Source organism: Lethenteron reissneri, chromosome 6 (genome assembly GCF_015708825.2).
Source record: "Lethenteron reissneri isolate LAM-NWPU_2019-01 chromosome 6, ASM1570882v1, whole genome shotgun sequence".
In the NCBI taxonomy this organism is placed as follows: domain Eukaryota; kingdom Metazoa; phylum Chordata; class Hyperoartia; order Petromyzontiformes; family Petromyzontidae; genus Lethenteron; species Lethenteron reissneri.
Genome location: NC_083784.1, coordinates 8,206,730 through 8,222,217, shown reverse-complemented (window position 1 = coordinate 8,222,217; position 15,488 = coordinate 8,206,730). Strand labels below are relative to the sequence as shown.

The 15,488-nt window shown below is 53.4% G+C and overlaps 1 protein-coding gene across 1 annotated transcript in view; it reads right to left on the bottom strand.

The window, feature by feature from the left end:
• The window catches only part of DYNC2I2 (dynein 2 intermediate chain 2), a 45,808-nt gene that overhangs the window by 14,464 nt on the left and 15,856 nt on the right, over positions 1–15,488 (bottom strand). Inside the window, exon 4 of the mRNA XM_061571615.1 lies at positions 13,415–13,524. Within this exon, the coding sequence (XP_061427599.1) occupies positions 13,415–13,524 (110 nt within the window). The remainder of the gene's footprint in view (positions 1–13,414; positions 13,525–15,488) is intronic.

The following is a 15,488-nucleotide window of genomic DNA, read 5'->3' as shown; positions in this document are numbered from 1 at the left end:
GGGTTGCGACGTCACCACCAGCGGACGCCAGCACCGACCAAGCCCCGACCAACACGTCACTGACGGCGCGACACCCATTAGAGTCCGCCATTACTCATACTGTACGGGGACGCGCTACGGATGCTGCAAGAGGATCGGAGACGGAGCCGACATTCCAGCAACGTCTGCCGGCCCTGCAGGTATTGTGGCGATCTGCCGAGCGTCCAGCTCGGGACGTCCCAAGCCACCGAGACCAGCCCAAGTCCTCTGGAACGCTCGTCGTCTGCTATAATTGTGGCCTCCGGGGTCACGTGGCGTCCGGATGCCGGGCTCCTCGACAGCGCGGTGCGAGACCTGGAGCTGCGGACGGCCCTCCTCACAAGCCTTCGCAACATCCTCGGGCAAGTCATGGCACCCCACATGTTCGGCCTGCACACACACCCACTTTCCTATCACATGGTCCGACACACAATTCTCGGGGGTTGGGTGCTGGTGCGTCGGGTTGCGGCATGTCGGGGAGGGCGCTCCAACCGGGCCAATGGTCCGAGTTGGCTCACCGAGTTGTGGCTGCATCGGCGGGGTCGTCCGTTGTCGCGGGACATATTGACGGGGTGGAGGTACGGTTATTGGTCGATACGGGAGCTTCGGCAACTATCATTTCGGATTTGATTTATAATATTCTGCCCGTTCAGAGTCGCCCGTTGCTCCCTGTCGATATACCGTTTTACGCTGCAAATGGGGGCTCGTTGGGTATTATCGGTCAAATTCGAGCGCAAATTTCCATAGGGGACATTAAACTATCTGGGCCGGTGTTCGTCTCTTCCTCGCTGGCTATTCCGTGCCTGTTGGGGACAGACTTTTTGGCCAAATTGCCCATCAAAATTCTGATTGACCAGCAATGCATCGAGCTTCCATCAGGCCGACGTATGACGTTCCTACCTGCCACCCCTGCCGTGCGTGTTGCCTGTGCTACGGTACAGGCGCTTGTTGCTCGGACGGTGCGTGTACCCCCGGGGGCACAGATGTTGGTACCCCTGCGCTTGCGTCGTCCGTTCGATAAAGGGGTCTCTGACCGAGGCGTTATTTTGGGACCATCTAGAGCCGGGGTGAGTGGGCCAGATCTGGTAACGGCCCAGACTATTGTTAAAGGGGATGGGGACCCGTTTATCGCGGTCCTCAATGTCGGGACACGGACGGCAGTGGTTTCGCAAGGTACCGTGTTCGCACATGCGGTTCCGGTACCTGCGGAAACGCCAATCGTTGGCCAGGTGGCCACCGATTCTCATACGCGATTAGCCTCAGACGCTGACGAGGGTTGGCTGGATGCGTTGTGTGCTGAGTCACCTGACCTGTCCGACGCACAACGTGCTAAATTACGCGCCTTATTGCGAGAATTTTCCGACGTTTTCAGTAAACATAAATACGATATCGGATGTACCGAATTGCTACGCCACCATATTGACACCGGTGACAACGCTCCTATCCGCCAGAATCCTTTTCGGTTAAGTCCCGCCGAAAAGGATCATGTCAAATCGGCTGTAGATGACATGTTGAAATCGGACATAATTTCTCCCTCAACCAGCCCTTGGGGTGCACCCATAGTGTTGGTTAAAAAGCACGACGGGTCCCTAAGGTTCTGCGTTGATTTCCGGCGATTAAATAAGATCTCGGTGGCCGATGCTTATCCGCTTCCTCGAATGGACGAATCGCTGGATGCCCTCGCGGGATCGCGATTCTTTTCCACTTTGGATTTGCTCTCAGGATTTTGGCAACTTCCCTTGGACGACGAATCTAGACCCAAAACTGCTTTCCGAACGCCGCACGGCCTCTTCCAATTCAATCGCTTACCCATGGGATTACACTCTGCTCCCGCGACGTTCCAGCGCCTGATGGAATTGGTCCTCGCTGGCTTGCAATGGGAGGTGTGTTTGATTTACCTGGATGACGTTATCGTATTCAGTAAGACGTTCGAGGAACACCTTGATAGGCTTCGGGCCGTCTTTCTCAAGATGCGCGCTGCAAATTTGAAATTCAAGCCACAAAAGTGCCATTTGCTGCGCGAACCTGTAAATATTTGGGTCACATCGTCGGCCGGTCAGGTATCTCAACCGATCCCGCCAAAACGCGTTGTGTCAGCTCCTGGCCTACCCCAACCTCGGTGGGGGAGGTTAGAAGCTTCATCGGCTTTGCTTCATATTACCGTCGGTTTGTTGCGGACTTTGCTTCCATCGCTAAGCCACTACATGCCTTGACGTCAAAAGGGGTCAAATTTCATTGGGGGCCGGTGGAGAACGCCGCTTTTGTCTCTCTTCGGGATGCCCTGGTGGGGGCCCCGCCGTTAAGCTACCCCGATTTTTCCATGCCGTTCGTGCTCGACACGGACGCGAGCAATACCGGGATTGGAGGCGTGCTGTCACAAATTGTGGGTGGCGTGGAGCGCGTTGTGGCTTATGGTAGTAGAGTACTGTCCCCGGCCGAGCAGCGGTACTGCGTCACCCGCCGCGAACTGTTGGCTATCGTGTTCTTTATCCAACAGTACCGGCCATATCTGTACGGCCGGCATTTCACCGTCCGTACAGATCATGCGGCATTGCAGTATGCCCTACGAATTAACCAGCCATCGGGGCAGTTGTCCCGATGGCTCGAGATCATGCAGGATTTCGATTTTGAAACAACTTACCGGAAGGGGATTCGCCACACCAATGCCGATGCCCTATCACGCCTGCCGATCGCCCCGGATTGCACTTGTTTCTTGGGTTCGGGCCGTTGCAAATCGGCAAGTGACGGTCAGGATCGGGTTCTTGCGGCCGCAGTTGATACTCCTTCGGACGCTGGTCCTATTTCGGAGGGTGGGAGTGATTCCCTACTTGGCTTGTCGAGTGCTGAGTGGGGCCGCCTCCAAATGGAGGATGCGACCCTCCTGGCACTACGACGTTGCGCGGAAGGATCGGATCCAGGGAAGTCGGGCGTTGACTCATGGGGGTGGTGCCAGGGCGTACTCATGCATTGGGACGGGACGATCCGCCGTCACAGGCTGGTGGTGCCTTCCACGTTGAGGGGTAGGGCTGTATGGGCTGCTCATGAACGGCTCCTGCACCTGGGTACCCTCAAAACACTTGCCACGCTCCAGCTTAATTACTTTTGGCCGGGCATGGCAAGAGACGTGGACGATCTGCTGCGGTCCTGTACCCAGTGTGCACAACGGAAGCCGCCGGCGAAGGGAGCCAGTCCACCGCTCCAGTCCATTTCGGTCACCCGGGTTAACGAGCTGGTCGCCCTTGATATTTTGGGACCGTTTCCTTCCACGCCGAGGGGTAATAAGTACCTGCTGGTTGGCGTGGAATATTTCACGCGATGGCCTATGGCTTGGCCCCTCGCCAACCAGTCCGCAGCGGCCGTTGCGGAGGCTTTTGTTCAGGGCTACGTCCTCGACAAGGGCGCTCCGGAACGGTTGTTGACCGATCAGGGAAAGAATTTCACTAGTACCCTCTTACACGAGGTATGTGGCCTTCTGGGTACCAAGAAAGTTTGTACCTCGCCTTACCATCCACAGACGGATGGGATGGTGGAACGCTTGCATAGGACTCTTACGTCCATGCTATCCCACCAGGTATCTGAGTCCCAAAACGATTGGGATCTACGGATCGGGGGAGTCCTGGCGGCATACAGGATGGCTCCTCACGCGGCGACCGGTTTCTCGCCATTTTTTTTTATGTATGGTCGCGAGGTTGACCCGCCTGTCGCGACTCAGCTGGCGATTGCCGCGCCTCATGCCAAGTCGAAAATCGCCGACCATGTTAAATTCAACATCCTTCGCTTGGCGGAGGCACGGCAGGCGGCCATGCAAAACTCTGACTCCCGCCAGAAACAAAACAAGAGGTTGCGGTCGCGCCGGACTCACACGCACGAATGGCACCCGGGCGACCGAGCATGGTTGCACTGCCCCCAGGTGCCATTGGCCACCTCGGCTAAGTTGTTGCGACCATGGAGGGGCCCCGTTGAAATTGTGCAGGTTGTACGGCCTCAATGTGTGCGTATTAAGTGGGGGAAGCGTCGGTGGTTTGTACACCCTTCACGGTTAAAGCCATTTTTTGCTCCGCATGCTTCCTCCCACGAAAATGGCCGAACATGTGGGGAGTCCTCTGACTCCGGGGGGGCGGGATCGATGCCAGCCTCTGATCCACTAATGACTGTCCCGTCTTCAGGAGCCCCAGGACTGAAGCCCTCTGGGCTGCCAGCCTCCCCCGTGGGGGGCGGCGCTGGCACGTCCGGGAAACCGGACGACCAGGCACCTGCTGATGCGACACCTGCCACCGACTCTACCAAGCCGGCCCCTTGTGACGGGCCCGCTGCACGGACTCGCGCCAAAACGCGCCGGTTGTTATGATTCGCTTTCCGCGCGTGTTCCGTTGCTGCGGAACCCGCTCATTGTATATATGTTTTTTTGGTTGTATGTGTGTGTAATAACGATGACCACGCTATCTGCTTGTTGCTTGCTGTCCATGTAAGTGTGTGCGTGTGTTGGGAATGGACGGAGAGTCTGCTGTGGTTGCTGAGTTTCAAAGGGAGTGTGTGCGCTGCTGCGTGGAGTTGTTATCTTGATGGTATAGTTAATTATTAACGTGGGAGCGTCGGGTACCCTGTGCTGTACCATCTCGTGGGTTACCGTGCGCGATGGGCTTAATTGAAAAAAAAAAAGAGAAAAAAAAATGTTTTTTTTTGGGCTGTATTGTGCTGCGAGGTGCGGTGTGCGATGCGGTCGTTGCATGACAGAGAATAATTGTGTTGTGGTTGCAAAGTTGCGACGGGATTGATGGTGTGTTGGTCGCCTGCAGATTTGCTTGCTATTGTGCTTCAATGTACGCGTGTGATCGCGATATGCTGATTGCATGTGCTGTTATACCGTTCTGTATATGTATTGCGGTTCTGCGTGGGGGTTTTTTTTGTTATATAGGGAACCATCGGTTGATGTTACGCTTGTTCTTGTTATTGTTACTGTTACGAGGCACACGTGTATTGACGGTGTTAATCTTTATTCTTGGGGGTTGAGGGATTGTTGCAGCCGGGACGGCTGCGAGCTGTACAGGGGGGGGTGATGTAGGGGTTATTACGGGAGAAACAGCGGACAACAAACACAGGGCTGTCGGCACTCACATACACGGGTGGTCACACCGACGTCCGCATCAGTTATTGCCCACGCCCCCAGCCCTTGGAGGCGATCCCTATAAAAGGTGGAACCCAAAGAGCTCGAGTTCAGTTCGACACGAAGCTGACCAGTGAAGATCCAAGACTCGGAGATTAGGCCCTGGGACTCCCCGGTCTCGCCGTCCTTATAAGGGCCGAGCCGGGTAAGCCAGTGGCGCGGCCCAGGAGCTTCCAGACCGCTGCCCTTGTCAGGGCAAGGCTGGTTAGCTGGTGCCGAGATCTGTGCTTGCCAGGGCCAGATCAGTCAGCCTCCCGTAGCCCAGTAGAGGAGGACTGGGGGACAGGACAGAGGGCTTAGTACTAGGGTGGGTTTCCCATAGTACGGGTGAAGGGGCCGATACCCCTTCAACTATTGTATCTGTCCCGGAGTTAATAAACAGTGTGTCTCAACTTCGACATCGTCTCCTCCGCTACTTACTACACATGCATAGATGATGCTCCGAGTTGACTCCCAATGGGGATTTGAATTCACAAGCTAATTGTGAATAATATGCTCTAAACATCTGTGCCATCGTAAGACGCCTATAAAATAAAGCCTAACAGCTCATTGTGCCCTTCCTGCTGAAATAAATCAAATACAAATATAAAAATGAAAACACAGCACATCCAGGCAGGATTTGTTATACATAATTAAAATTCACTCCACTGTAGAATAATCCTCATTAGCGGTGTCAGGCTATGATTGGGGTGGAGAAGTGTAATAAAAGACTCGACCACGAAGTCTGGCTTTGTGTCCTTTATTCGGTTCTTTCTCGTAACCCACACGGCTGTCCTTCTTTGAGGCTTTCCGCACTGCTCTGATACTGTTGTTACCCCCGTCACGCCAAGCAGCTCCGCTCTTGGTCTCCCGTTGTTCTCGTAACCTTCCAGCAGCCTCGCCCCTGTTACCCTTCCGCAGCCCCACTGGCTGCACTCGCTACAGTTACTCTTCTCGTCGCTCTCGTAGCCTCTCACACACAGCCTCGCCGGCTGTGCTCACCGCAGCTCCTCAACCGACTCGCTGCAGTTACTCTTCTCGTCGCTCTCGTAGCCTCTCTCTAGCAGCCCCACTGCTGTCTTCTCCCGCAGCTCCGCTGGCTGCTCCCTTAGCTGGTCACCGCTGGCCGACGGTGCCACTCTTCCTGGCTTCGCCCAATGTGGCCTTACTCTCGTCCAGTCTCTCACTCTCTCCCTTCTCCTTCCGGTTTCATCCCTTAAGAACCCTAACCTTGCTCCCACGTCACCTAACTCCACCTCTCCGTGACGTCACATCCGGGAGGTCGCCCGCGCCCGCATTACACCACCCTCCCCGTGGAGAAAAACCCAGCCGACCTCGGCTGAACAATACCAACAGTAATGCGGGCGAAACCGACCTTGACACACCAAAGGACACCAAGCATGCAATATAACAGTAAGAACAATCAACACAACATAACAATCAACGAACGTACAAGAAGCAGGCAATAAATACATCTTAAGAGCAATAATGCAACGTAACAATCAACGAAACACAAGGGATTTAGAACGTGTGCGGGTCGCCGGCCCGTCCGGACGGTCGGCGGCCCATCCGCGGAACGGGAACGTGATGGAGTTTGAGGAGTGACAGGGTGTAATCCTCCTGTCGCTGTTGGAAGTCCACCAACGTCCCGTGTCCCTGAAGGATTAGTCTCGGGCGAGTCCCGCGGATGTGTCTGCAGCGGGGTCGGAAGGACTGCAGGGCTCGAAGTTCCCGCAGACCTGGCAGGCACCCTCCGAGCAGGGCCCCTCGTCCTCCGTGGTGTCACGGGCGGTCTGCCTGGAACAGGTACGACAGGCGCTCTAGCAAGATCAATGGACGCAGGCGGGGGAGAGTCGGCAGCAACAGACCCCGGCAAGGCAACATTGGGAGATGACGCATCATGTAGGGGAGCAACATATGGTTTCAAGCGCGACGTGTGAACAAACCAGCGGCGAGAACCAATCTGAACACGCGCCGACTGAGGGTTAGGAACCTCAATGAGGCGGACGGGCCCTTGCCAAGGTTTGTGAAATTTGGGAGAGGTACCCGGCCGCACCTGCGGGCAATGGAGCCAGGCCAGGTCACCAACCTTCCAGGGGCATTCCCCCTTGGAACGCCGCGCATACCTCTCGTTCCGGGCTTGGGCTTTGGCCGTAGCCACGCGGGCACTCTCCCGCGCCTCCGAGACCCGGCGAACAGTGTCCCGAATGTAGTCAGGGAGTGGTTTACAAGGTCCCCTCACACCGGTTCCCAGCTGCACATCCATCGGCGGCACGTTTTCCCGACCATACATAAGGTAAAACGGCGAATAACCCGTAGCCGCATGAGGAGTCATCCTGTACACCGAAAGCACCCCCGGGATGTGCAGGTCCCAATCCGATTGTTGTTCACTCACCGTATGGCACAGCATGGCAGACAATGTCCGGTTTAGCCGCTCAACCATACCATCCGTTTGCGGATGGTATGGGGATGTCCGGACTTTCTTAGTCCCTAGGCCCGCGCACACTTCCGCCAATAATTTAGAAGAGAAATTTCGGCCCTGGTCCGTGAGGAGTCTCTCCGGCGCACCCTTGTCCATAACGTATCCGAACAAAAAGGCGTCGGTAATGGCCACGGCCGATTGGTCGGGCAACGGCCAGGCCATCGGCCAACGGGAGAGGTACTCAACCCCGACCAGCAAATATTTATTACCCCTCGCCGATGGTGGGAAAGGTCCCAAAATGTCCAGTGCCACCAATTCATTAACCCGAGACACCTGAATTGACTGTAAAGGCGGCACATAGGGATGTTTAGGTGGCTTACGTCGGGCACAATCAGGGCACGCGCGGACGTGCCCCACGACATCCGTTGCCATGCCGTGCCAAAAATAATGACGTTGCAACGTCAACAAGGTCTTCTGCACGCCCAGATGTAATAGCGTGTCACAATGGAGAGTTCTAATCAACTCGTATCGCAGGGACGCAGGCACTACCAGACGCCAGCGCTCCTGGAGACCTTCCCTCCACATGAGCAGACCATCTCGGATCGCGGTTTCCGGCACACCCTCCGTAACCGGACCCCCAATCTCCACTTTAGATCGCTTCCGCAAGGACACTAACGACTCATCCATCATCTGCTCCCGTATCCAAACAGACCGTGGCAGATTTAAAACCCCATCAGTCGGCCCCGGTTCCACAGGAGCATCCGACTCCTCAACAGCCAACACCAGCGGCTGAGGGGGGGATAGGCTGGGCGTACATCTATGCGTCCCCGACGCACATTTGCAAGGGGAGTGCTGCGGCAATCTGGAAAGTGCGTCTGCGTTCGCATGGCACACCCCTTTGCGATGGTGAATTTGAAATGAAAATTCCTGTAGCGTGTCCAACCAACGCGCCAACTGGCCGGAAGGTTGATCCATTTTAAGGGCATATTGCAAGGCCGCATGATCCGTACGCACGATAAAGGAACGGCCGTACAGGTACGGTCGAAACTGACGTAGGAAAAAAACAACGGCTAGGAGTTCCCTGCGAGTGACACAGTAGCGGGTTTCCGCGGGAGACAAGACCCGGCTACCATACGCCACGACGCGCTCCACGCCCCCTCTAGACTGGGACAATACCGCGCCAATACCTGTGTCACTCGCGTCCGTGTCAAGAATGAATGGGCGATCGAAATCGGGATAATCCAATGTTGGGGCCGTAGCCAACAGATCGCGCAGACTTTGAAAGGCCGCCTCCTCCGGCGGTCCCCACGCAAACTTACGTCCCTTACCCGTAAGGAGATGCAAAGGCCTCGCGATCGTCGCAAAATTCGGCACAAACCTTCGTTAATATGAGGCAAATCCCAAAAATCGACGTACATCTCCCACGGTGGCCGGAGTAGGCCAATCCCGGACGCACGCCGTTTTTTCCGGGTCCGTGGACACCCCCTCAGCACTCACGATGTGCCCCAAATAACGGACGGACCGTTGCAGTAGGTGACATTTCTTTGGTTTGAATTTCAGATTCGCGGAGCGCATCCTCGTGAACACCGTCTCCAGCCGCCTTAAATGTTCGTCAAATGTGCGGCTGAAGACAATAATATCGTCCAAATATATGAGACATGTCTCCCACTGCAACCCCGTCAACACGAGCTCCATCAGCCTTTGAAATGTGGCAGGGGCCGCATTCAGCCCCATCGGAAGGCAGTTGAATTGAAACAACCCCTGTGGCGTACGGAATGCGGTTTTCTCCCGCGAGGGCTCGTCAAGGGGAAGCTGCCAAAATCCCGAAGAGAGGTCCAGTGTGGAAAAGAACTTCGCCCCCGACAATGCATCGAGGGAGTCGTCCATACGCGGCAGGGGATACGCATCTGCCACTGATATCTTATTCAATTTGCGAAAATCAACACAAAATCGCAATGTGCCATCCTTTTTCTTGACCAAAACCACAGGTGCGCCCCAAGGGCTGTTAGATGGCGATATAATGTCCGCAGCCAACATGTCCTCCACCGCTCCCCGAACGTGGTCTCGCTCGGCGGGACTCATTCGGTGCGAATTCAACCGAATAGGGGCAGCGTCGCCTGTATCAATATGATGGTGAAGCAACGAGGTGCGCCCCAGATCCAAATCATCGGAGCTAAATACATCCGAAAACGTCAATAACAATTTGTGAAGCGCACCACGTTGATCCACGGACAGGGAAGAGTTCTCGTCACACAATTTAGCAATCTAGCGATCATCTGAAGGCACCGGCTCAGAAACCCCAGCAACCACCCCCTGGCTATACGAACAATCCTGAGCCGTAAATGCCGTCGTGGCATGTGCCACGACCGTACCAGCCGGGACGCGGACGGTTTCCGCACTCGCATTGAGCACCTGTAAGAAAGGTAATTGATCCGGCCGGACGATGGTCTGTGCCCCAACCAGCGCCAATCCGATCGTTATCGAGGCTGACGGAGACAACAAAACCCCAATCGCCCCCAGCCGTTCCGATACCGCAAGGGAATAAGCATCTGTGAGCCAGGTGGGATGTCAACAGATGCCACGGACAGCGCCTGCACTTGTACGGCTGAAGCAGGTCGCCCCCAGGGCGAGGGCAGAAAGGAGATTTTACGGGCACCTGGCAGTTCAATACAATTCTCATTAATTTTGATCAAAATAGGCATTTTAGCCAGGAAATCAGTGCCCAATAAACATGGAACTGCCAAGGACCTTGAAATCAACACCATGCCCGAAGCCGACACCTCCCCAATAGTTATTTTAATGTCCACCTGGCCCACGATGCCCATGCTACCCCCGTTCGCAGCGACGCATGACCCGTAAACCGGACGCACGGCCCCGGGTGGGATGCCCAACAGATGGAAAATGACATTCGAAATGATAGTGGCGGACGCGCCGGAATCGACTAGAATGCGTACGTCCACCCCTTGTATAGACCCCGGTACGGTGGACGAACCCGTAGCGGCCGCGACAACCCTCCGTGCCAACTTGCGCCACTGCGTCACCGAGCGACAAGGCCCCGTCGCTGGCCTCTCATCGACAACAACATTCGGATCGCACAACGAAGGTGATGGGTGAGGTGCAAAGCCTTGCCGGGTGTCTGGTGCGTGCCGACTTGCCTGGTTCGGTGGTTCCTTAGTCGGCTTGGCCGGTGATGAGGCCTCCTGTTGCGGCGGACCCGGGATGCGGGCCCAGCAGTCCTTCGCGTAGTGGCCCCTCCGTCCGCAGCGGAAACAATCGGCGTCGTTGCGCCGAAGTGCAGGCCTTGTATCCCGCCGGCCCCGTACCGGTGGTGCAGCGCGAGAGGCCGGCCCACCGCGGCCTGACCATGGCCCAGAGGCGGCCGTCAGCTCCTGAGGGCCCCCCGCCGTCCGGCACGTATACCGACTTCGTAGGGTCCCAACCCAGAGCGCCATCCTCTGCGACGGCCCCCCCCGTCCACGCCGCGACTTGTTTCCACCGTCGGAGGTTGAATTGTGCATCCAGACATTTTGCCGCCGCCCGGGAAGTGAGCTTCTCATGCCCACACACCGGCATGGGAATCCCAAGATCCCGCGACAGCTCGAGCATCTTGCCCAAGATGAGAGCCTCGAGCAGGTCAGGTGTTGTTTCTGGATACGCGGCCATAGCCAAATCAAGCACCGCACCCCTGTATGCCACGGGCGATTCCTCGGGCGCTCGTTGTCGTTGAGCAAATCGCCGATGCGCGTCGTCAGGTGGCTCGTAGGCGTCGGCCATTTATTGAAAAACTCCATACAATGTTTTCTTCTTTTCGGCCTTAATGGAACGAAAAAATCGAACAGATTCGTCATCCAGAAGAGTCGGCAACACTTCTAAGGCCTCAGCATCGGTCCATCTCGCAGAACGGACCGCCGCCAAGAATCTGCAGGCGAAAGCGCTCCAATCGCCCCCAATGGCGAATTCTTTGACCGTGGTGAGATGGCGACTCCGACTTCTCTTTACTCCGCCCTCCGCCGATGGCTCCTCCGGTGGCAAATTCAAAATGGCGTCGAACCGCGGCGTGGTCAAGATGGCGGTTTCCCGCCGCGGAACGCGCAAGATGGCGGCCTCCTGCCGCGTGGCCGATGGCGCCGGGAGCGAAGATACTGTGGCGGCCTGTGGAGCACTCTCCGCTCTCACCGCCGCCGTCCTTGGGGTGACGAGATGACACAATTGGCCCAGGACGTCCTTGAGAGTCTCCAGTTGCTCCGCCATCTGCAGCCATCGCGGATCAGCGTCTGATGTTGTTGGCGGCCCCGACACTGCGGCTACATCTTCAACTCCAGTCCCCGCGCTCATTTCAGCAGGGCTCTCCTCCACCATCCCAGCAGGATCCATGGTAGGAGGGAAGTCGTCGTCGTCTTCGGACGAAGAAGCCGATGCTGGCGCCGGAACATTTTTCCTTCTCCCGCAGCTCCGCTGGCTGCTCCCTTAGCTGGTCACCGCTGGCCGACGGTGCCACTCTTCCTGGCTTCGCCCAACGTGGCCTTACTCTCGTCCAGTCTCTCACTCTCTCCCTTCTCCTTCCGGTTTCATCCCTTAAGAACCCTAACCTTGCTCCCACGTCACCTAACTCCACCTCTCCGTGACGTCACATCCGGGAGGTCGCCCGCGCCCGCATTACAGAAGTGATGCATTGATTAGTGCACTGCGCTATTAACCCCTTCCACTCAAGTTTGATTCTTGGCCACTACTAACATCAGTGGCAAGTGATAAATGAACCAGGCCTGCTCACCACTAAACCAACTCGCCCAGACTAACCTGGAGAAGTATGGTCAAACAACTCCCACAGTATGCGGAGGCCTTCATCCAGCAGTGGAATGACAAAGGAGTATACATTATTACATACGGGAACTTATTTTAGGTTATTATATTGGGAGATATGGATTAACCCTGCCTGACATTAAACCATTCCCACCTCGAGCCGGAAAAGAAACAAAAATAAAATTTAAAATAACTTTATCGATACCGAGGCTCCCACAAGGCTATGCGGGAGGGCGAGGCACAGTTTGGCGCCAGCTATCGGAGAGTGTGGTCATGTCGCTGTGGTTCTCTGCGGTGAGTACGCGATGCCTTTAAAAACAACGGCGCTATACCTGTCGAAATAAAATTAACGTTGAACCGCGAGCGCGTTCCGAGATTCAGCGGTGAACGGTACCCACCCTGAAATTTTAAGTCGTCTCGGAACGGGAAAGGGCAAAGGATAATTGGTATTTTACCCTTTTATCTGGCAACAAAACTGACATCTTTTTTACAAGGAGTCATGTTTGCATAGACCACAATACCTGCAGTCATAATGCAAACAAAAAACATAACTCTGATAATGTATGCACTTATACTCCCCCACCCAGCAGTATAACAAAAGCAGTAATTGACCACTTCACAACTCCTCCTCCCCCGCTGCCCTTCCTGGCTCCTCCCCCCTCAACCACTATATAAGGTACAGATATTTTGCTGTGACGGTTTCACCTGAAGACGGAAGCTTGTGTTGCCTCCGAAACGTCATGATTTTTATTGTTTTATTTTTATTAATTTTTATTTCATTTTTTACCTACGTGACTTTACCAAAAGAACTAAGAGAATGAATCCTTGCAGTCACGAAAACTTCAAATCTAGAATGTATGCACTGTCCTTGAAGTTGATTGGTCCACACCCGAGACAGCTTTCCTTAGAGCCTAGTCTCACATGGTGTTGGACCAGATGATGCCAAAAAGCGCACAACTTTGCACAACTTTGCACAACTTTGGGCAAATGAGGTTCCAATGAGGGCAAAGGATGTTTGCCCCATGTTGTACCTGGGTCACAGGCTGCTGGTGTGTAGTGGCATTTACGCCACTATGGGCCAGGAGTGGATCTTCCTCCTGCGATGTGTCCCACACAAACACCTCTCCGCTGCTTGCACCACCTGCATTCACGTATCAAGGGACAACATGCATACAGCACATGCATGAACCATACATATGACGATGTGAGAGCCCATGTAAAACAAGTCTCTTCTGCGAGATAGGACTAAGGTTCCAACAAAGAATGCGTCGTACAAATACGTGTCCACGTAGAAACGTATACGTGATCGAGACAAATGTAATCGTGAAAATGTTTCTTGTTATCATAGCAATACGTGTACATGCAAGACAAACACTAATAAAACCGAACACCTCCGATTAGCACGGTTGGCTAAGCACAGTGCGACAGCTTCATTTAATTTTTTTTTCATTTCATTTATTTGGTATAGCCCTGTGAGCCATTCGGCTCTTGAATTGGGTGCAACCGCAACAAACAAAAAACTAAAACATGAACAGGAAAACATCTTAAAGTGACTATGTTCAAACAGAAAAATCCAGGAAAAAACAGCTAAATCTTCCAGAAAAAGGGCTGTACACCAATGCTGTGTGCAAAAAACCCAGTGGGATGCAAGTCAAACAACAACAACCACAAGACAACTTAGATTAAAGCCATCAGTCTAACTCCATACTACAACAAACAAACATGGCCAAACCAAAAAACTTTTCGAAATCACCAAAATAAATCCATAAAAGCAATGTAACAGTGATCATAGGAACTGTGACCGAAATTTCACAATAAACGACATAAACAACATGTACCACCAAACCCTGTAGCCATAGCTGGTTGCATGAGTCACTTCCACAACAGCAGGAGCATCAGTAGGAGTACCAAAACATGTCAATGCACCTTTAAAGATGAGCACACTAAATCAAAACACAAGATCATAAGAAGTTCAACATGCGTACATACAGCATTCTGTTAACCGTAATCAGCTATACCTCCATCCGGGAGTTGCTATTCACTTATCAAAAACATTTACCATGGAAAAATATGGCAAAAATTATTGATATTGACGAGGTGGCTCGGCAGATCAGAGGTCAAAGCAATTAGCTGGATTTCAGCCACCCAGAGGATTAAACACCAAAGTTGTCAAGTGAAGCATGTTATTGGTCTCAGGCCAGTCACCGAGGAATGCCAAAAAAATTAAATTTTATGTTTCACATCATTTCGATAATTTCCAAAAATACTGTTTCACCTCCATGCAACGAACAGCAATTTTACAGAAAAGTGGGAATTTTGCGCCCCCTATTGTGTAAAGATAAATAGGCCACGGCAAGGGATTTTGAGAAGAATCTCTGTGAAGAATCTCTCGAGCAGCTTGTTCTTAGACACATAGGGCTGCACTTCTCTGTGAGATTTCTTAATGGATTCTTTTTCTCATGACGTGATGCCGATATTCCACCAGGAAGAACATTTGGTGAAAGAACAAACAATATAAAAACAGGTTCACAAAAAGAAAATATGATCCAGTAATGGAATGAAAAACTACAAAGTTTTTCATTGATTGTTTCAATGTCACCAGTTTGTGACAAATAAAAATCGCACCTCCGATGAGCACGGTTAGTTACGTACGGTGCAAAAGAAGATCAACATACATAAATACATACAAATGAATCTACATGAAACAATCGTCCCATTCGGAAGGCTTGCATTCAGTCATACCGAGAGCACTATTGAGCAAATATTGATCCTAAACATTATCATTCCCAAGGTCTCATCATATCCCTTAAGGTAAAGGTGCAGTCTTGCAATAGCTTGCTCGTGACATTGCTGGTGGAAGGGCCTCCACTAGTGGGAGATCTGGAGAGTCCCTCCAGATGCTATTTGCCCTACTCTTCCACACTGGTAAGGTGTATGTTGAACTTTTTTCGCACCGTACGTAGACAAACGTGCCAATCTTGGAAGAGGTGAGAGTTCCCACACTTTACACCACTCCGTGCAACTTACTGTTCCACTGTGGCCTACCCATTTTTACTGCTGGGTGGACAGAGGCGGTGGTCATCATAAACGTACCCAATGTTTCAA